This window comes from Lacerta agilis, chromosome 6, assembly GCF_009819535.1.
Source record: "Lacerta agilis isolate rLacAgi1 chromosome 6, rLacAgi1.pri, whole genome shotgun sequence".
Classification (NCBI taxonomy): Eukaryota; Metazoa; Chordata; class Lepidosauria; order Squamata; family Lacertidae; genus Lacerta; species Lacerta agilis.
Genome location: NC_046317.1, coordinates 45,571,491 through 45,594,305, shown reverse-complemented (window position 1 = coordinate 45,594,305; position 22,815 = coordinate 45,571,491). Strand labels below are relative to the sequence as shown.

At 43.9% G+C, this 22,815-nt stretch overlaps 1 protein-coding gene across 2 annotated transcripts in view; it reads right to left on the bottom strand.

Moving 5' to 3' along the window:
• ERI3 (ERI1 exoribonuclease family member 3) overlaps positions 1–22,815 on the bottom strand; it is a 189,352-nt gene that overhangs the window by 49,808 nt on the left and 116,729 nt on the right. For both annotated transcript variants that reach the window (XM_033152328.1, XM_033152329.1), the window contains one exon: positions 16,961–17,060. In XM_033152328.1, coding sequence (XP_033008219.1) covers positions 16,961–17,060 — 100 coding nt within the window. The remainder of the gene's footprint in view (positions 1–16,960; positions 17,061–22,815) is intronic.

Genomic DNA, 22,815 nt, shown 5'->3' with positions numbered 1-22,815 from the left:
AGTGAGAGAGGACATGCAAAATATTATGGTATTTGCCCAGAAGGCAGATTTATATATCCAAATAGGTGCAGGCATGACTGTGGTGCAATACGAGAGGCCAAGAAGGGAGGATGGCCCAGGGGTGGGGGTGGAGAAGGGGCACAGATACAGCTAACTGGCTGGGTAGGCATGATGTCTGTCTACGTTCTCAACTACAGGGGTTGAGATGGACCTTGCACACACTCTGATGTGTTCAACTTAGTGACGGCCAACTCATCTTGAAGAGACATTTTCTTCAGGGAGGAATTAACATTTACAAATGAGACCTATTAGAGTAAATAAAGGCGATTGTCATTTGGCTCAGGAGGCAATGGAGACCATAGGCTTAGATACAAATCTGATTAGGGAGATGCGCCATTTGGAGGGGGAGGCAGCCTTTGGCATTGATTGTGTGTGTGTGTGTGTGTGTGTGTGTGTGTGTGAAAGATTTATTTATTGACTTGGACACAGGAGCATTGTGCATTTAGCCTAGGCAAAGCAGCAGAATGGTAGGGGACATGCTTATGAGACAGATTTGCAATGGACTAGGCAGGTTGGTGAGGAATATGATCACAATTATCAGATCAAAATAATCAGGACATAGGGGCACTAAACAGAATGACACCGTTGAGACCAACAGTATACCTTCCTTTGCAAGGGTAGCAGATGGCGTTGTGGTCTAAACCACTGAGCCGCTGGGGCTTGCTGATCAGAAGGTCAGCGGTTTGAATCTGCACGACTGGGTGAGCTCCTGTTGCTCCATCCCAGCTTCTGTCAACCTAGCGGTTTGAAAGCACGCCAGTGCAAATAGATAAATAGGTATCGCTTCGTCAGCAAGGTAAATGGTGTTTCCGTGTGCTCTGGCTTCCATCATGGTATTCCATAGTGCCAGAAGTGGTTTAGTCATGACCCACATGACCCATCTGTGGACAAATGCCAGCTCCCTTGGCCTGAAAGCGAGATGACCGCCACACCCCAAAGTCGCCTTTGACTGGAGTTAACCGTACAGGGGTCCTTTACCTTTTTACCTTACATTACTTTTAAATTAGCATACAAAAAAATAAAATAAAAATCTGTTACTGAGTTGAGTGGTCTGATTAGAATGCAATAATGCCCTCATATAACGTGTCATTCTGGGATGGTGGCTGGGGTAAAAGGCCATAAGCTCCAACAGATTTGATGGCAAAACCAGCAAGAAAGGAAAGAGGAAAGGAAACACAAATTAGGATCACCAAAGTAAAGCACCAAATGCTGTTGCCTACAAGCCCAACTGAAGAAGAAAAATGCCACCATACCTGAAAATGCTTCTTAACTGTTTTGGTAACCTGAGGAGGGTCTTTCCTAGTAAAGTACCAGAACAGTAGGGAGGCTGACCTGGAGCCATTTCCAAACAAACTGGAATTGGGGGTGAGGTGCTGCAACTTTTAATCCACGTTTCCCAGAAAGAAAGTCTGATTTATGCAAATAGAAATATGGAGCTTCTTGAAAAAGAACCAGTATGTGACAAACCAATCTTGTGAAGAAACTTGCTGCCTGTTTTTCTAGTGATACTCACCACATCATCACAAAACCACAAAGAAAGAAGATATGCACAGGGCCTGGTGAAAACTGGAGTGGCAGGGGATTTCACACTAACAGCTTCGCCACACACAAGCATCACCCAGGTTCACTGCAGCCAGTGTTGCTTGTGTGAACTTTAAAAAATAAATTCCTGGACATTATGAAGGTCCCCAATTGTTCCTTGGCTACATAATCCTGGAGTGTACCATGGACAGGGGTAGATTTGGCTCTCACGAGAGAGCTCTTTAGGAATGCTTAAAATATATGGGCCTAGAAATAGTTAAAGCATGAACAGGGATGGGGCTCTGTGGACTTTAATAATAGTAACTCCTCATTCTCATAGTTTTTATCCTTCCTGTCTTTGGCCTACAAAAAAAAAAAAATCTCCGCTAAACTACTGACACCGGCTGGGAGCTTAGAACTCCCAAATCAAACAGGGCCCTTGATTCTCCAGCACATAATTGTGCTGCCCTTTCACCCCCACCTTCAATCAGTGCCGTTTAACTATCTCGTTTAGCCTACGCGACCCACCCCTCTGCTAACTAGCAGCCATATTCTTCTCATTAGGACAGAGGCTGCTCTTGCTTTACAGACAAGTAGAGACAAATCTGTAATGTCTCTCTCAACACAGTTATATATAGAAAGGGTTTGACAGGGGGGTGGGGTGGGGGTCAGGCAATCATGGTCTCCCACAAAACAGCCCAGCTTGCATCTGTCTCAGCCTGAATAATAAACCAGAAAAATTACTGTATTTACCTTGTTCTAATTCCAGTAAATAAACATCAGGAAAGGGGGGGGGGCAGGCAGTGGTAGGGAGGTTCACTCACAGAGTATATCTTTATACAAAATGGCTGCCCTTACTGTGGGACAAAATGTTTCCAAGGTAAAGAGACAAGCATTCTCACAAAGCCTTGGGTAGTCTTTGTTCATCAGGAGTACCTTTCTCCAGAACAAGAAAAATTACGACTTTTTGTTCAAGAGCAAACTGTACCTCTCTGCAGTAATGCAGCTAGCAATGCTGGGGGAAGTTGGGTTAATTATTCATTCTGTGTACTCATCCTCTGCCTGAGAGGTTCACTTTTAAACTTCTCAGTCTTATGGGTAACTCTGAATCCAGAAAAACCCAAGTATCACTATGCCAAACAAAACATCCCCAATCCTTCTGTAGTCTATTCCACCAAGGAAGCATCCATATGCTATTATGTACACACGCCTATTCTCTTGTGTACCATTCCACTAGCTCTGTATTTGCTTATTGTAGCTGTCAACTATCCGGCATAGAAAGCAGAAAGATTCTCTTCAGCACAATGGCCAGGACCTCTGACATGACAAATCAGCATCACCCAAGGCAAAGTATATCAACTGTTAAGTTCCTGCTGTTCCAGAAACTTTTGGAAGCCCAACATGAAAAATCGAGAATGGAATACACCAATCTTCTGTAGACTGCACCTCAGTAACCATTCACTGGCCAATATCTATTACTTGGTTTTCAGGCCATAGGAAATGCAAGGCTTCCAGGTACCATCAAATACCAGGCTCGAGATTTTACATTGTTGAAAGACACAACCTCAAGTATAGCTTTGAGAACTACTGAAATGAAATTATATTAAGACAATGTTCATCTTTCCCCATCCTATACTGACACCATGTTAAACTATATAAACAGATTTTCAGAAATACATCAGTGGAAGAACTGGTTCCTTTCCTTACTCCAATACATTTAAGTGTGTTCCTTTTGTAGAGACCTATCAGTAAATAATATAAGTATCAATAGAAATAAAACCAGCAGGGCCTTTTCAGCAGCTGCCCCAAAGTGATAGAAGTTATATGAGACAAAAATGTAGATCAGTTAATAAGGTTTCCCTCCTTTTCTAGCTGATGATGAGGACCCCAGCTGGAAAAAAAAACACCTTAATTCCACCTGAAAGCTGGGGGCCTACCACAGAACATGTCTTTTGGGTGGTGACACCTATTCTTTGAACTCCGCTTCCTAACACAGTGCAGCAGACTCGAGAACTTGTCCCTTTAAAACCTTCTTTTACAGGCTGGCTTTTTATTACAAGGGCTTGGGGTTTTAGTTTTTTTCATGCCTACTTCAAGTTTACCTTGCCGTTCTTTTTATTAAGAACACAAGAAGAGCTTGCTGGATCAGGTCAAGGGCCCATCTAGTCTGCCAACCTGTGCTCACAGTGGTCAACCAGATACCTATTGGAAGCCCACTTGCTCCGCAGCTGCAGTTTCCAGCAACTGGTAATTCAGAAATATACTGCTTCCTAATTTTGTACTTTTTTCTGCATTGTTAAAATTCTCTGAATTATTAATTGTACCTCATTGTAGGGTTTATTATTAATATTTTTTTTAAAGTTACAAAATAACAAGTGAAAAGGTTGGGTTTTCTCTTAAATTGGGGCAGCTACTTGTTGCAGAAATGCATGGTTTTGGTCACGTTTCTAATATTCTATACTGATATATACCAGAAGCCATGTATTTGAGCTTGGAAGTTGGACAATCTTTCCCAGTCTTGCAAAAGAGCTCTGTGATGTTTTAAAGCTTGTCTCTTCTTCCAACAAATGGTAGTCCAATAAGAGATTCTACCTGACCCACCTTGTCAGTCTCTTGCTTGCATCCTGGGACTAATACGGCTGTGATCAGCTATTAAAAACATTCCAAGTTCATTATCTTGCAAAGACCAGCCAGGACATGGGGCAGTGAGGCTTAAACCAATTAACAGAACACTTCAGTTTTTAAGCAAGAAGAAGCTGTGAGTCAGGTCTTCAAGAGAGGGATGTCAATGCAACAGGAAGAAACATGTCACGGGTCACAGCAACTCTGAACAGAGGGGCCTGTTAGATCTTAACGATGGTTGGGAAAAGCTGGTCAACTCAGGTCAGATAGTGCTGTTGCCAAGTCTGGGCTCTGCCACAGAATGCTTCCAAAGAAAGAAAACTAGAAGTTTTCAAGAGCAATATAGAAGTCAGCCAGATCCTGCAAGGAATCCTGCAAGCAGCACAGGGTGAGAGTGAATGATCAAGCTTCTCGTATATTGGCAAAAATCTAATGTAGTCCCTAAACAGAATACCGTACCTGGTGAACGTATGCAGGAATTTCACCTCTGATGTTAGTGAAAAGAAAACAAACAGATGAAAATAACAGAAACGAATCGAAAGGACTAAACAAAAAAAACACCCTGGACTCAGTTTTAACTTGGCACACTTAGAACAGCTCTTTCTGTTAGGCTGACAGAAATAAATACATAAATGGATGGTTAAAGAGATTATTTTGTCCTGACCATGAACATCTTTCAGAAGCAAATGGTGTCAAAGGGAAAAAATTATTCTAATTATATAATTAAAATTATCATACCACCCAGCTTCATATCTTGCTTCTCAGTGAAGTTACATAGAACCAGAAATCAAAGGCAAGGGAGGGCCTAGTAGGTATGCAGAACAAAAACAGGATGTGTTATGAATTCCAAAGAGGAATTCCAATTTGAGAAGTATTTGGCATCTCTAATTATAAAAAATATCTGAGCCCTGTTTTTAAACACTCACAGGTAAACCCTGAAAGAGATAAAACATCATGGCAGAGACAGTCAAGGGTGATCAATTTTGAATGAAACCATTTTTGGGCCTTAAAATCCAGAACATTTTGGTGACAACATCCACCTGTCTCCTGTTTGAAAGTCCTGATAACTAGCTCCAAACAGAGCAAACTAAACTTATGCCCATTTAGCTCAGTGGCTATGGTAAGTCAACAGCCCATTATTAGCTGTCCATTAGTCAATTGGCTTTAGGTGGGAGAACTATGTTTAAAAGATCACGCTATACCTCACACATGCTGGGTAGCAAGACACCCCTTACTGTCCCCCTGTCCAAAGGGAAACTTCTTTAAAGGCCTATTTCAATCCTTGCCAACCCTTTTTTGCTAGAGGAAAAGGGGAGGGATAGTAGGAAGTTAAAGAGAATTGTCTTGCTACTCAAAGCCTTTAACAACTATTTTTAATATCAGGCTGAGGAGCTGGATTTTGAAATGAAACAGCCAGTTCCCCTTTGATGCAGGAACTACAGATCTTGAAACAAGGTCCATTCCCTCCTCCTTCACTAACTAACAGCCATATTTCTCTCATTAAAAGGCAATCTGACTGTATTTCCAAACTTCTTAACAAGGCGATCACCGTAATTTGAGGTTTCTATTATCCCTGTTCCTATTTCAGTTGGATCGAGAAGCAGTGTGCTCTTTGGGGGGGGGGTGCAGTTGCCTCTGTTCACCACCCTCTCAAACTGCTGCCAGTGATAATGATGACTTGTGAATATTGATTAAACAAGACTACCGAGAGGGGGATGTTAGCTTTTTTTTGTTCAGGGTGGAAGCAGATAATAAGAAATAAAATATAAGCCAAATCAAAATGAAGTTTGTTTATCTCCCATCTAGAGTTTGGTCTTATACCTCCTGGAGATATAAATTAATCTGATGCACCCTCTTTCTCCTTCCTATCACTTCCAATCTCCCATCACTCTATCCCCTTCCCAAATGCATAGAGCCAGAGCTCCAAAACACCTCCCTCTTTGGATCCTTCTCTGCCCGCCCAGCACCCTCACTCCTCTGAGCCAGCTCTGCCAGATGGATGCAATTTGCATAATATCACCAGCAGAGGCTGCAGGATCAACAGGGGTCAGGCTCTGACATCTCCAGCACAGTCTATCTCCGAGTGCTAATTTGGACTGCATTGATCTCTCTTTCTGATTTCTTTGTCATTTATGTCTGCAGCAGTTTGACAGGAGATATGGAGACAGGCAAGGTGGGGGGGGGGAGAGGCAAGTGGGGGGAGGCAAGGAGAGAAACAAAGATTGTAGTTACAGATGTCTTTAAGGAAAGAAAAAGATTAAGCCAAGGACTCCGCTGAGGGTCGAAGCTCAGAGACATCCTAATTACCTTGTTCTTAGGGATTCTTGTACAGACTTAGAGGGGGGTCTTGTCATGGAACTTGCAGGAAAGGAAACTTGTTAAATTGCAATGGAGTGCCTCCAGTTGGCTGCTATCCACACACACCCCACAGCCCACCCCCATGCCACACCTCTCAGTGGTTTCTCATTAGGTAAATGCCGGGCTGCTAAAAGCCAGAATCATCCACCAGCACATCCTCACCTCCATACCTCTCCGGAGTGTCTCATTAAAGACAAAAACAAGGCCACTCCATAATGCAAGCAGGTGCCAGCTCAAAAAGCTGGCAATAAGCAATCTCCCTGCCACACACCCGTGGTTTGGAATGTAATGGGGAAAGTCCAGCCCCTCTCCCCAGCACCATCAGTGCCCAGCCATGATGCAGGTCTGGAAAGAGAGAAAAACCCCTTTCCACTGACCCATTCGTGCTTTATATTTTGTTTGTTAACCACCATGAGTTTTTCTGTGGCGAAGAAAGGGAGGCCATGAATGAAAGAGCAAAACAGACAAATGCTTTCTGCTTTGATTATGTTTTCACATTGTTTTATGTATTTAATATTCAACTTTAATGTCAACCAACTTGAGGGCCTTTGATAGACAGAAAAGATGTGGGAGGGCCTAAGCATGCTATATTCTTCTTTAATCAAAGCTCTGTTAGATGCACCTATTCAAAACATTGTATTTACACTCATTTTCATGCACTTTGCATGATCTTTTGCCTGCCTATTTCCTAAAACATCAAGATTCAACATTTTGAGTATTATATTTTGGCTGGAGTTGGTAGTCAGCCAGCATTTAAGGTAGGCCCTAGTATCTCCCCTTCCCCAAGTCCCCTGTCTCTCACACACAGAAGACTTGGGAGAGAAAGTCAGTCTCTCACCTCATACTAGGCTTGAACCTTTTCAGAAGCAGCATTGGGAAATGTCTCTACCCACTTGAAAAGGTCTCCAGAACGTGGTGCAAGTCAACTAAATCTCTTTACCTCTCTTTCCCCCAAGCTCTAAAGAAGATAGGAGAGGGAAGGGATCATTCTAGCATCTTGCACTGGATTTACTTATGAGTGTCTCCCAGACCAGCATCAGCTATGCAGTCTGCACAACCTGCTTCCTGATTTGAATGAAGAGCTATTTTAAGAAGAAGAGGAGGAATATTTTTTAAAAGAGTTTTTTAAAGTCCCATGTTCTTTGTGTGTATGTGTGGAGCTGTAAAAAACAGCTTCACAAACTCTGTTCCTAGCCTTTTCTAATGTACTGACATCACCTCAGTCCTCAACTTCAGGGAAGGCAGGTACAGGATATGTGTTTTATGTGCTGCAGATCCAGCTTGTGAAAATCCAGACAGAGGCTAAGGATGACCCTCTCCTAACACTAGTCAGAGCCTGAGGTCCAGACATTCAATAACATGAGTGAGCACATTTAGACAGGGCTGTTCCTGGCTAACTGCTGGTGTTTTTTTCTTCCAAAAGAAGCACTTGAATATGCATGTGTTTGTGTGGTTTAAGCAACATACACACATACACATGAATGAAAAAGTTTCTCTGCAGCACTCATCCCCAATGGTTTTGAAGAAAGAAGCTGCACTAATGACTGCATACAGCAAAACAAACAAACAAACAAACCCATATGGTCTGGACTGTATCACTAGCAATCAAGCTAAAATGGCCACTGCAGCTCACTTGGCAGGGACTATCATGGATAGCCAACCCAAAATATTATGGGTCTACCTTTGCCATGGCTGGGTGTGGAAAGTATGTTGCAGTGAATAGCAGACTGACATAGAAAGACAAGAAGTCAACACAAACACATATTCTGTCACACACCCCCGCCCCGCAACCCAGTTTCTTTGTTAACCATAGGAAACAGTTGAAAGGCCTTGAGTCCTCCATTGTAACATGCATAGGAATAGAGCGGCAGTGATAAGAACATGCCCCCTGCCGCTGCCAGAAAAAAAGAAGCGCTGAATCTTTGCTAAAAAGGGCTGAACGCTGGCAAGAGTGTTCTGTCACTTTTGCGCACAGTAATCCACTGTGCCACTGAGTCCCATCAGAGGGATTTTGAAAACTTAAATGACTGAAAGCAAAAGAGCACCAGCTCAAGGTTCCCAGCCAGCCCAGACATCCTAATTAGCTTTACACACACTCCCACTCAGAGGGGAGAGAGCACACACACAAAAAGGACTGTCACTTTGCTTTTTTCTCTTTCTAAAAGCGTGTCTGCGCTTACTGGCTTTCCCACTGTGACACCTCTCACAGTAGTTAATTAGAATCATGTCACCACGTTAATGCGCTCTGACTGGACGCTGACAGACATTCGGCCTGTATCCTGCCCAAACCCCCTCCTCCCAGGCCAACAGTACCTACGCAAAGCACCTCTCTGCTTCCAAAAACCTCTCCTCACATCCTGGGCAGAAAGGGCCTTGTCTCGTCCACCCGCCTGCCAGCCCATACTCTCTCCTTGCCAGAAATATCTGCCATATTGCCTCACTCACGGAGCATCCGCTTCACCTGTTTTGAGCTTCCTGACCTTTAGCAGCACTAATTCAAAATGACACTGCTCATTTGATGACATTTCTGATGATTTTTATTTTAGTCTCTTTTAATTATTTAACTCTGGAGTCTTTGGCCCTATCCCTTAGGCTGTGAGACAGTTGGCCCCTTACCATAAATCTGGTCTAGGGCCACGCCCCCCTCCTGCCCATTCTCTGTGAGTAAGGGGCACCACAGTGAATCAAAGGTAGAGCAAGACTGATGTGATGTCGTTTGGGAAACCTTAAAACTGGGAACTGGGCCATATCAGTCACAAGAACTTCCGCTTATGTCAGAAAACCATTGCTTGGAAAGCTATCAAGGGATCAGAATTTCCTCAGAGTTATAAAGTCCCTTTCTTTTTAAATACAATCAGATTCTGAAGAATCTGAGCAGCTACCAACTTCATCATGGCCATGCACACTTCAAGACTGAGCTGCATCTAACAAAGTTGTTTTGTCCATGTAAAGACTTCTGCTTGCACAACAGAACTTCCTCTCCCTCTCCTCACCTCATGTACCAATCTGTTCTCAAGTTTTCCCCAAACCACCAGGGCAAATTTGAGGAGTAGGGGGCATGCGGGGAAAAGAGAGGGAGGGGAAGTTCCTTGCATGAACAGGACAATTTCACTGGATTCAACCGTCTTAGAAGATTTCGCTACTGTTTGTCTGGAGCTGCTGCCAGGTAACTTATCCATAGAAGCACATGGCACACAGGTCTTCAGGCATGCTAAAATTAGTATGTTTTCAGTGCCTTGATTCTCTCTACCTTAAAGTCAAACAGAGTGAAGGAAAGATATGCTATTAGATCATGTCTTTAATTCCCCCCCATATCACATTTTTCAATTCAATTCAATATGCTTTTTTTGCTACTAGAAAAACTTTGAAATATTTATATCTAAATATCTAAATTGATAATCTAAATTATTAAGGCACACTAAGCACAAATGAAACAAACTATTTAGGGCAGCAGAATATCTTCCAATTCAAATTTTCCCACAGTATCCACATTCACTGTTTGATACCCAAGACAAGTATTAATAAGAAGAGTATATACCCTGAAATGCAGAGAGGCCAAGAGAGTGCACAGAAACAAGAAAGAACATGCACAGTAAATAAAGTCCAAAAAGACTAAAACAGTGGATGAAATGAAGCCAGGGCTCCTTTGCTGAGTGGTATGGAGTTGGTTGTGTGCTGACTGAATCTGTTAACAAATGAATATGCTGTCTCCTAGGTGAGCAGATCCAGGATGTGATGAACAAGTTGTCAAGTCTTATCAAGTTCACCGATCATTATCCTTTCTTGCTTTTCCCCAAGGGAATGAATTACACCAGAGACAACTATGAACGTATCACATTTACTACAAAACTTGAGGGGGGAGGTGAAGGACCTTGGGGCTCAGGTGATGTCCTTGTCAATTCTTCCTGTAAAACAGGAATGGGGAATCTCTAACCCACCAAGCATTTCCATGTAGCTCCTGACTCTCTCCCCAGGCTATGCCCCCTTTCCCCTCACTGACTCACTGCGGTATGTCTCTCAGGAACCACAAGCGCTGAAAAGTCCTGTAGATAAAAGTGCAGCTCATTTTTTTTTCTTGTGCATTGCTGCAATGTGTCCCTAAGCTGTGGCAACTGAAAATATACAAGAGAAGTCCACCTTCCTGGGCAGAATGTGTCCTTCATTGTGAAAAACATGCTTATGATTTTGCGTTCTGGGATGCTGTGCTCCTGTGAGCTTCCCCATCAGTTTGGCCATTGTGGGGACAGCATGATAGACTACACATGCCTTTGGTCTGGTCCAACAGGGCTGTTCTTATGCTCCACTAATCACACATTCCTCTTTTGGATCCACTCCTTCCCTATTTTAGGTCTGGCCTGATTGCTCGTGTAGCACAGCCCCTGGGAAGGAATTGGTTCTTGGGCAAAAAAATATTATTTTGGCTGCAAAAGGTAGAGGACACAAAGAGTGGGGGGGGGTGGAGGGATGAATACACCGGGTGAATAACTAGCAGTGCAAATGCTGTTGAGAAGAAAGGTTGGTTTTTAGGGCCACCAGCTTAATTTTTCTCAGTAAAGGACTATTGGAAAGTAGCAGGTGAACCTGATCAGGAAGGTTTTAAACTAAAGCCTGAAGTTAAGTCCCCATCCTGGTACCACTACTGATGAAGGGACAGCTGCAAATCTTCAATATAAAGGTAAGCATCAGAGAAAGAGATTTAGATATTATAGGAGAAACTGCAGGGGGAGATGGCCGATGTGGGTGTATAGCAAAACACACAATAAAACAGCAGGAGACACATTGTAGCATATTATTTAAGGTTTTTTATGTCTATACACTACTGCACACAGCAGTGGTAGGAAATAAACAAGATGAGCTTGAACTGCTTGTAAAGCAAGGGAACTACGACAATAGGTATTTATGGGACTTAGTGGGATGGCTCCCATGACTGAGATGTAGCAACTGAAAGATACAGCTTGTTAAAAGAGTACTGACACAACCAAAAGGGAGGGGGAGTAGCAGTGTGTGTCTGCACCTGTACAGAAAAGCAAGAAAGTGAACACGGTGGGTCTATGGAGATTATATGGGTAGAATGAATTGGGAAATTAGCAAAAATAATACAGTGATGAAGTCTGCTACAGACTCCACACCAATGTGATGAGTAACACATTACAGATGTTTCAGGAAAGGAGAAATTAGTAATAATGGGGTACCTTGGTATCTGCTGAGGGGAAAACTCCGCTGTTTATTTATTTATTACAATTTATACACGGCTTGATACGCGAGTGGTGCTGTGGGTTAAACCACAGAGCCTAGGGCTTGTTGATCAGAAGGTCGGCGGTCCGAATCCCCGCAACGGGGTGAGCTCCCGTTGTTCGGTCCCAGCTCCTGCCTACCTAGCAGTTCGAAAGCATGTCAAAGTGCAAGTAGATAAATAGGCAATGCTCCGGCGGGAAGGTAAACGGCGTTTCCGTTGGTCGCTGGAAGCGGCTTAGTCATGCTGGCCACATGACCCAGAAGCTGTATGCCGGCTCCCTCGGCCAATAAAGCAAGATGAGCACCGCAACCCCAGAGTCGTCTGCAACTGGACCTAATGGTCAGGGGTCCCTTTACCTTTACTGATTGAAAAAAAAACCACTCCAAGCAGTTTACAAACAGATAAAACAATAAAACTGAGAAAATTCACAACCATACTTTAAAAACATACAAAAATGAAAATACTAAAACAGATTTAATTACTCCAACTTTCTAAGCATATGGGCAGGCTTGTATAAACAACAATTTTTTTATACCAAAAAGAATATGGTGAAGGCACCTGCTTGATCTCAATAGGCAGGGAGTTCCGAAGTGCAGCTGTTGCCAAACTAAATGATTAGAGTTCTTACAAATGTGGAAGAGGCATTATGTGGTAGCTGTAGTAGTGACAATTCCACTGATCAAAGCAGTTGAGTGGAGGTTGTGAGAAGGCATAATAGCAATCTTCAAATATCTAATGGGCTGTCACATTCTCCTGCTCCAGAGGCTAGGTCCCAAACCAATGGCTTCAAGTTACAATAAAGGAGATTCTGACTAAACATCAAGAATAACTTTGAGACAGTAAGAGCTGTTTGGCAGTGGAATGGACACCTATGAGAGGTGGTGGGCTCTCCTTCACTGGATGTTTCTTAGCAGACGTTGGATGGCCATCTGTCATGGATGATCTAGTTGAGATCATTGCAGGCGTTGGACTAGATGACCCTCAAGGTCCCTTACAACTTTACAATCTGTGAGCAGTTCAACAATGCAGCTAATTATTCATAAGATCTTCAAGCAGAGGTTGGACTGCAACCTGTTGGAGGGTGGTTTAAGCTCAGGATTTTCAGAATCAAGGAGGGCATTGGACTAAATGCACTAAGGAACTAGATTTCTAAGAGGTTGTTATGGACTACCAAAGGGCAGCCCAACGTACTAGCTTCCAGAACAAAGAACATTGCATGACAAGATATGTCATTCCTACAGTAAACAGCCCCAGCTTGCTGGCACACACAGCAAGTGCATGAACATACCCACACATGCACAATCATACCTGTCCTTTTACATTAGACATGAAAGCATGCCTGTTTCTCTCCAAACACAAACTCTATATACAGAATGAGGAGTTTGTAAAGATAAGAGGCTGCAACATGGCAGCTCCCCATGGGGCAGGCGGGTGGCCAGCTTGGTGGGAGTTAATTAGAATCTTGTCACTAAGTGAATGCGCCCTGCCTGGACTATGACAGATGCTCCCCTCTGACACTGGGGGCCAGGAGACAATCCACATCAAGCTACTGCAGGATGACCCTTTTAACACAAAGAGTAAACTCACTGCACAGCAAGTTGAAGCTCATTAAAACTGTCTACTCTGTGAGCATCCCATTAACCTCCCTGTTAAAAACACGCAATCCCTCTTCTTCTTCTGCAGGCCTAATTAATGCTCAGGATCAGGAACAATATAACACCCTAACCTCCCTAGATTTCCAATCAGTAAATGAAAAGAAAGAGGGGAAGCCAGGAAGATACAGATGCATCACCTGCACTTCACACCATATTGGTGGTTGACCCTTTCAAATAGGTAGGCTTTCCCATGAGGCTTTCGTGAGTTAAGGGAGATGGCCTGTGCATAGCCAGGGCAGTGTAATCAGGCTGCCATTTGCACTACATGCTTTGGTTGGTCAGCTTATAAAGCATCTACATTCGATTTCCAAAATTGCTCTGCATGCTAGGGTATACAGGTATGTGTGCACACATGCAGTTCTCAATTCCTTCACACACTCCAAACAGCCTCATAGTCAGTTCATGGGTGCTAGCTTTTTGATTCATGCTGCAATGAGTAAATTAGGCTACTGCATATGCACTAAGCAGGGGTTTGTTGGGAAGGAAGTCAAGTAGTATAGACAGAAAGGAAGGAAAACAGATAGTCCTTGAAAAATCATCCACAGAGTTGTCTAACTAGTGTTCAGCACTTGCTGAACAATGAAGGCGAAGAGGCTCCCTCAGATCTCAGCCCACTCTATTGTAGGGTGTGTAAAGCAAAAACAAACAAAACTGCTACTTCATAGCAACTCAGCCTAGAGACCAGCATACAACTATAACTGCAGGGTCCTTCTTCGACCCTTTACCACAGGAAGGGAAAGCAAAGGAACTCCATGCCACTACAGGGATGCTGAGTAAACCATGCACAGCCAGAAGCGATAAAGCTTGAGGTGATTTGTATGGGAGAAGCTGCTCCACAAGATATGCTAGGCACAAACCATTTGGGCTTTTATAGCCACCACTTTAAATCAGGCCTGAAAGATAATTTGCAGCCAAGAAACTGAGGAAGAATTGCCTTAATATATTCTCTGTGCCCATTTCTGAGAAAGCTCACCACACAATTCTGTGCCTGATAAGCGTTTCCAAATAATTGTCAAGGACAGTCCTGTGTAGACTGCACATTATAATACTTTATCTGGGAGGTTACCGAAGAACGGAGCAGAGTGAGGACAGGTATATCTCCCAGGCTCCCTCAGCCACTGTATCAGAGAAAGAAAGTGAGAGATTGCATCCAGAACATGTGATCCTCCCCTACAACAGACTGCCAACCATCACACCTGTTGTCTAGATTCAGTCTAGCATTCATCCAGCCCAGAATGTGCTGCTGCTCCTTGATCTGATGAAAAAGAACAACAGAGCTGAATCTCATCAGAATATCTGGTTTGAAGTTTGCTTCATCTCTAGTGAGACTACTCTACCTGCCAGTCAACTCCTCTTTCACTATTTCTGCACCCTATCGGGGCTCCTGGCCTCCCCAACTGAAGTGCTTGCTTTTGAACTAAAATGTTCTAGACCGAACTTACATGACATTACACCGTTTATGGCAAGTAATACTTGGCAAGTAAAAGTCACTGTCAAGCATTCGGAAATCAAATATATTAGGAATATTTTTTCTACATAAATGCACAATGGTTACTGAATAGGTCCGGGGGGGCATTACTGTCTTCCAGTAATGGAAAATATTTATTAATTTTAAAACTACACTGACACACATTGTTAGGGTCTATACAAATTGTAAAAGAGCCACGACAAGCTTGAACGAATCACAACTCGGAAAGCTGCTTTACCATTGTTTGCAAAATGGAGCATGTTTGGGAGAGTAGGGAGACATACTTGGCACAATACTACAGTGTGAAGAAAAACTTCCCTTGTTAAAATGAGAAGTCAGGCTCGACAACCTTACTCAAGGGCTAACTGCTGGGCTCAGAGCAGATATGGCGCAGTGTTTAACCTCAGTGCTACAACCTCAGATGGCATGCAAGTGCATCACACCAAAAGCAGCAGCAGTAGCAGCATGTGCTCCCACCTCAAGGCTGTTTAACTGAAATGAAGAAGCAAGAGCCCCTGGAAAGAAAAGTCAGTCAAGAAGATTGGGGAAAATAAACCACTATTGTGCACTGCTATCCAGCAGGGCAAAGCCAACTAATGACAGTCCGATAAATGTACAAGGTAATTAAAGGAAGTGACAGATTATATTCTAGGGATGTTTGTTGCTTTAGTGTGGTAAGAGGAGACACTATAAACACTCCTATAAAACACAGAGAGGAGATGAATGGTTCTAAGGGGTCCCTAGCAACAACGTGAAACAGGTTTTGCATCAGGCTCCCGCTCCAACCCAATTTGTGGGCTTTTCCTACAGCATACATATATTGCTGAAATGAATTTACACTCAGGCACAGAAGCAAAATTTCAATGCTACATCCTATCAATGAAGCAACCAGATCCATAGTTCAAAAGGAGCTTGCTAATTAAAAGCTGGTAAGCTTTAAATAATTCATCTCCTTAACTCATATTGATTTGGTAGTTTAGTGGTTAGGATCTTGAAACAATATTAAACAGCCTCCTCCAGGCTCGGGTGGTGGGTAACTTTCTCACATAAGTCTCTCACCCTAGGAAATGTAAATGCACAACAGCAAGAAGCAGACAGATGTGGACACGCCTAGGCAGGGGCAAAGGAAAGGAGAAATGCAACTAGTCGGATTAAAAGGTCAGACATTTGAAGGGTTTTACATAAAGAACAGGAAACAATGAACAGGTTGCATCAATATCCCTCAATCTGAGAGCTTTTCATATTTTCCTGGACTGGCACAGCACACAGGTCCCTAAAGAACAAACCCTATGGTAATTCTCCAGCACACAGGACAAGCAAGCACACAGATATATATTGGCCCATACCGGCTAGGACTGTCACATTAGAGATTTTAGGACTTTTGGGCACAAGCTGTAGAGAAGTACAGTATATACTCTCATAGCTGTGCTAGCAGGACTGCTATCTGGTGCTAGCAGGACTAACAAACAGCCAGCTCTCCAAAACTTGTTGGATCCAGAGGGTGGGATGATCATGGCTAAAACACCCACACTTGAATAGAAAAATGGATTCTAAAATCAGGGGCCAAGTGAGGGGTGGTTTGGCATGACCTCAGGAAGGACCCTACCATGATGATCTGGCAAAGCCCCAGTATGGGGGAAGTAAGACAAAGGCATTGCATTTCTGAGGCATCATGTTCACCGTTGCCACTCAAATGCAGCAGCAAGTGTCAAATGTCTTAGAAACATATATAGAGGTAATGGATCTGGATGCTAGACTGATGAAAGATAAACGATATTGAAGTGGAGCATGCTTATTTCTCCACTATCAGCTCCTTCTGGATCCAGCATCCTTTTGTATTCCAGAGGCAGTGGCAGTCCTAAACCTACCCGGTATGTGCTCAAGTTCTTGCCACACCAAAGATAGAGATAAGCTGGTTTCCACAGATAAGAGAGCCACACCTCCTTGGGAACTGCAGCTGAGCCTGCCACTATACACTATTCCACAAACAGAGAAAAATACATCTGGACTGGAGTGAGAGAAGGAAGTCATGTTACTGACCTATCCCACTGTGAGGCCTTCCTATGTGCTGTAGGTTCAGGCCTTTGTTCATGTCTAAGAGTCCATTCTTTGGCCAGCTCCCCATGGCAAAGCTGTATGCCTGTAAAAGAAAGAGGAAAAAGACATTTAAGATAATTGTACAAGAGGATGGCTCAGTATCACAAGGCAAAACCCTACTGAAGCATTGTAAAAAGTTACATAGTACCTTTAAGCCCTCCCTTGCTGATATTTGGCTGATTACTCAGACAGAACACACAATATGATCTACCCAGTGCTTTTACTTTGGGCTTTCCATCTCCACATAATTCTGCAAATACAAATTCTCACTCTCTTATCTCAAGTTTTCCTTCTCCTATCTCTCTCAACTTAAATCTGTTTTAATAAAGATATTGTTGACTTGCTGTCTTAGTTTATCCCAGGTCCCACAACACAAAATGCCAAGTTCTCCACATTTTCTGCAAACATAATGTTGAAAATTGAATTAAGCAAATTTTCATTGACCATTTCCACTAATAAATCAATCAGATTTGATTTGTTGTACATAAACACCATTTACCATCAGCAACATTGCTAATAACTCATTCAGAACTGTGCCACCCACACTGATTAAAGTACTACAGCCTTAGCAGACGCCAACAGGAAAGTGGAAAAATATAATGCCAAGCAACAGTCACAGGAAAAAAAACACAAATGAATAAAGCAGGTGACGAGGTATGCAAAGAATAAATATGACATTCCCCTAAGCTGCACTGAGTATCCCTCTCAGAACCCTCTGAAATCTTTATCAGTCACTCTTGCATCTTTTCAGATTTTTCTCTGCACCATGAGGGCAACACACATTTTAAAATTAAACCTCAGAGTCTATCTGACATACCTCCTGTGTTATCTTGTTCCTTCTGCTCCAGAGACAGATGAAAGCCTTTTTCTTATTAATTTACAACCATGTGAAATTTTACTAATCAAAATAGTAGGTTCTAAAGTCCATTATTAAACTGGGTGGGGAGCTGGGAGAGAGAATTTGCCTGCTGGTGGAAGCTACCTAGAAGAAACCCCAATTATTTGTTTTCCAGTAATGAGAACAAGCTTTTGACTCCCAAACCAACTATGACAATGTTAGTCCTAGAACCCAAAGGCACCCACAAAAGTTTCTGACTAAACAATGTAATTGATGTTCTACCAATACAAAGGGATTCTGCCCTGGAGCCTCTAAAGCCAGCCTTTCTCAACCCTCCAAATGTTATGGACTGCAACTCCCACCAGCCCCATCAAGCATGACCAATAGTCAGGGATTATGGGAGCTGCAGTCCAGTATATTTGAAGGGCACCAGGCTGAGGAAATTTTGCGCACTCTCTGATGCTCCTATATGTTTGATCTCTAGCCATAATGTTTAGGGACTTGCAGCTCTGTCCTAACCTGATTACTTTTGTATTGCAGTCTACAAGAATTATCCAAAGATGCTATGTGGATTTCCATTTCAACAGCTAAATTGGGAGACCACTCCATACTATGCACTGTAACCACTTTGAAGAAGGGTGGGATAGAAACATAGTAAGAACAATAAACTATGGAACTCGTCATCAGTCATTATTTTTTCCTGCACTCTGCCTTGAGCTTAACGTATTTAAGGAGACATTTGAATGCATTAGTTAAGCAACAGTTATTTTTCTATTTGTTTTAATCCCTTAAGCAAGTTTAAGGATTGCAGGTTTTTGTTATTAAGATATTCTACTTGACTCAGCTACTCTAAGTTTAATTATGCCTAAAAATAAACAATGCTTAGTGCTATAATATGAATCTAAGCAGTTGGATGAGGAAACTGATCATGTTCTCAGCTAAATACTGTTAAAGAAAATAAGGTTTAAACCAAGTGCTCCTGGCATTTTTCCAGGTATACATTAAGGCAAAGTTTCCAATTAATAGATGACAGGGACAATGTTCTTTTGGAAAGAAGGGTCCAGCATAGGAACTTGTGAGTAGAGCTCTGTTTAGTCTATTTTCACTCTCACCCAGCTTGTGCAAGAGTACGGGTGCAGTTTAGTTTGGGTAACTGACTCTTGGCAGCCACTGTTCCTTCCTTCATTCCTGAACTGAGATTCTAAGAGTACCTTCTTTGAGGCCCAGGAGATAACACTGCTGTTTGCCATCTGCTCTTTCCAACTCACTCCGTCTCATCATGCAGCGATTGTCAACAGCACTTCTAGCACATATTAGACCACAAGGCAAGGCATTCACTGTTCACATCACATCCAGGTGCTATACTTGAATAGCTTGGGAACCATGTGCTGCTCCCAGGCTACATTTCAGCCAGAGCCGTCTCACCCATAGGGGCTAGTGGCGCGGCGCGCCAGGGCGCCGGGCCCCCCAGGGGCGCCCCCGCGAGCCCGCCGGCATACCGGGCGCCCCCCTCCCCAACCCGCCCCCACAGGCGGGCTGGTGGCTGGGTGCTCGCGCGCCGGCAGCACAGCCTCTGCCGCCCATGCCACTCCCGGGCGGGCTGCGAGCTGACCGCCCTCGCCTCCCATCCCGGGAGCACTGGAAGGGCGCGCAGAGCCCCGCGCCGCTCCAGCGCCACGCCCCTTATCCCCCGCTCGCCCGCCACCAGGGAGAAGGCTGAAGGCAGGAGGAGGCGATCGGTGGCGGCGAGCCGGGCGCGCAGTGAGCACCCCTCCCTCCCTCTGTCTACCCCTCTGCGGCTGGTGTGCGCCTGGGAGGCGGGCGTGATCCCCGGCGGCCGCCCCTCCTCTCAGCGCCGCAATTGGCCGTCGGGGCGCTTCTCCAGCCTGCCGCTGCGCAGGACTGGAGTAGGGCACGGGGCAGCCGGGAAAGAGCCTGACTGAGGGGTCCCGGGCTAGGCACGACGATCTCCAGCAGCCGCCGCTCCTTTGAGCGCTTCTCCAGCCTGCCGCTGCGCAGGACTGGAGTAGGGTGCGGGGCGACGGGAAGGAACCCAAGGGGTCCCAAGCGGGGCATGATCCCTGGCGGCTGCCGCTCCTCTGGACACTTCTCCAGCCTGCCGCTGCGCAGGACTGGAGTAGGGCGCGGGGCGGGGGAAGGATGGGGGGCGTGGGGGCGCCGGAGAGATCCCTGCACCACAGCGCCAGATAGGCTTAAGACGGCCCTGATTTCAGCTAGCCCTACTATAATTATACAGGATTACTTGTTCATGAGCAGACGCTTGAATACCCAGGGTTTATCTGGAGCAAGGGGAACACCTTACTAGAACAAACTTGATGGAAGAGGATCCTAGACTAGTTCACAGAGGGACAAGGTAGAAAGGAAATGAGCAAATTTAAGCATGCAAGTGGAAAAGTGCATTAGCAGCTGCACAAAGCCTCAGGGCCTTAAAACACCACAATAATTATGATCTGACAGCAGCATAACTTCTCCATCACAAGGTATTACAGAAGCTGTGTCATTGTGAGATATTAATGGTGCAAGGCTTAGCCATACTTAAGTGCTGGGCTGCCATGTGAGCCATTGTTCCCAGACAGGATCATGTCAATCCACAGAATATAACACCGCCAGGTCCACTTTATCTCAGCTACCCCAGAAATAGGCAGAACAGGGCTCTTAACAGAGTTAGCAGCTATCTTTTTCCTTACCTGGCTAACCACAACTTGGAGAAGATAACAGCCACGGTAGTGTCTGAGGGCTATTACACTGGAAGGGGGGAATCAAGCCCAACTTTGCTCCTGTAATCACTATAGTATTTACTGGGTCAGCTTGTGGGGGAAACCATACCTATTATACTGTTAAGTGTTTGAAAATTACTCACTGGGGAATCTTCATCTAATACAAAACCGTCTCACACTAGTTTAAAATGCTCCTCTATCTGCTGGTGCCCAAATACTGACAATATCCACCCTTCTGGTATGCAGAAAACTACATTTTTCTAAGAGGGACACAGAGGGACTAATTTCATTTAATATTTGCTTTCAGATATCTTTCAGCATAGTATGTACTGTATTTCATTTTCTTCTATTAGCTTTTTCTAAGCTTTCAGAGAAGCTTTAGATCAAAATAAAAGCGAACAAACAGTGCAACATCATTAAAATCAACCTCCTTACATTTGGTATCCTCAAATCTTCTGGTAACACTGATTTCCTTACAAAAGGGGTCCATATCTGGGAACTTAAGATTTCTTAGCCTAGGACTGTTGAACACACAGAAGAACAAGCCTTAGCATACAATTCTGCCCTCTGACAAGCAGTGACAGAGCTTGATGTGCTCTATGGGGAGCTGGCTTTGGGCACTAGGCCTGGTGGCAGACCACCATTACATTATAAAGATGTCTGCAAATGTGACATGAAAGCTAGCAACATTAACCCCACCATGTGGCAATTCCTTACAGATGACCACAGTGCTTGGAAGCAATCCGTCAGGTTGCATATCCACAGCAGTGACCAGAGGAGGAATGACTGCTGGGATGAGCACAGAGAGAAGAAATGCCATGGTTGAAGCCTTCATCTGCCCCAGCTGCAGTAAAACATGTCTCTCCCTTATTGGTCTCTATAGCCACAGTAGGTCCTGTAACTCTCCAATGTGTAGAGTTCTGTACATCCCATCTGAAAAACACAGAAAAAACTGCAACGAAAATGATCAAGTGCTGGAGCACATTCTCTATTAGTAAAGCCATTGGAGCTTTTTAGTTCAGAAAAAGGACAACTAAAGGGAGCCATGATAGGAGCTTTATAAGATTACTAATGACACAGAGAGGATGGATAGAGATTTTTCTCTTTCTCTCTTAATATTAGGACTCAGGGTTGCCAAATGAAATTGATCAGCAGTAGATTCAGAGCAGACAAAACGAAGTACTATTTCACCTAAAACAAAACTAACTTAGGCAATTTACTGCCATGGTATGTAGCAATGACCACTACCTTACATGGCTTTTAAAAAGGACTAGACAAATTCAGTGGGAGAACAGGTCTATCAAAAGCGATTCGTCATGGTAGCTAAGTGGAATCTCAATGTTAGAGGTAGGATACCTTGGAAGGCATACAGTGTGGGAAGACTCATGACTTCTAGAGGACTTCCCAGAGTCCTCTGGAAGGTCACTATTAATATCATCTGGACTACTGACCAGTTAACACACACACACACACTACCCAAATACAATAAAATAAAAAATAAAACTGTCTCAGTACAATTATTAAATATGGCTAAAGTGACCCTTGCCCATTTATCATCCTCCAAGTGGCTCCCCTGAAGGCGAACCTCCATTTGGTGTCATCCCTTTGATGACTAGCCGCCAGTGGTGACCCCTTACAAATAAGCCCAGCAGTGAGTCAGAAACACAGAAGTCAGCCCTTACTGGGTGGGGCAGATCCTCACTAAGATGCTGACTTTGATAGGCTCTTGGTCTGATCCAGCAGATAATTTCTAATGATCTTATTCCCATTTTAAGGGCATGCAAAGCTGACTGCTTTGGCACTCAAGTATTCTACTCACAGAAGTTTTTGGAAAAGCATCCTTTATGAGGCAGTCACTGCAAGGGAAGCAAGGAGTGAACACCCCAAAGAAAGCATTTACAGTCCCAATAGCCACATAGATACAGAGCTAGGAGACTCCTGCTGTACCACCTACAGCTCTCCTGACTAGCAAACTCTCTCTTTCAAAGCCAGTGTATTTAAGGCCCCTCCCCACCAATCAGTGCCACTGCTGAGATGTCCCTGGAGTTCCATCACAGGGTTTTGGGTAGTTAATTTATTGCCACGTATGTAGCCATTTATGCTGCTTTGTTACTCCTGCCTTAGCAAAACACAGGGGCTCCACAGGTAATTAATAGACAACACTGCTAATCCTATTGGGAGATGATTAGCAATTAAAACTCCTAATTAAGTCTATGCATAAT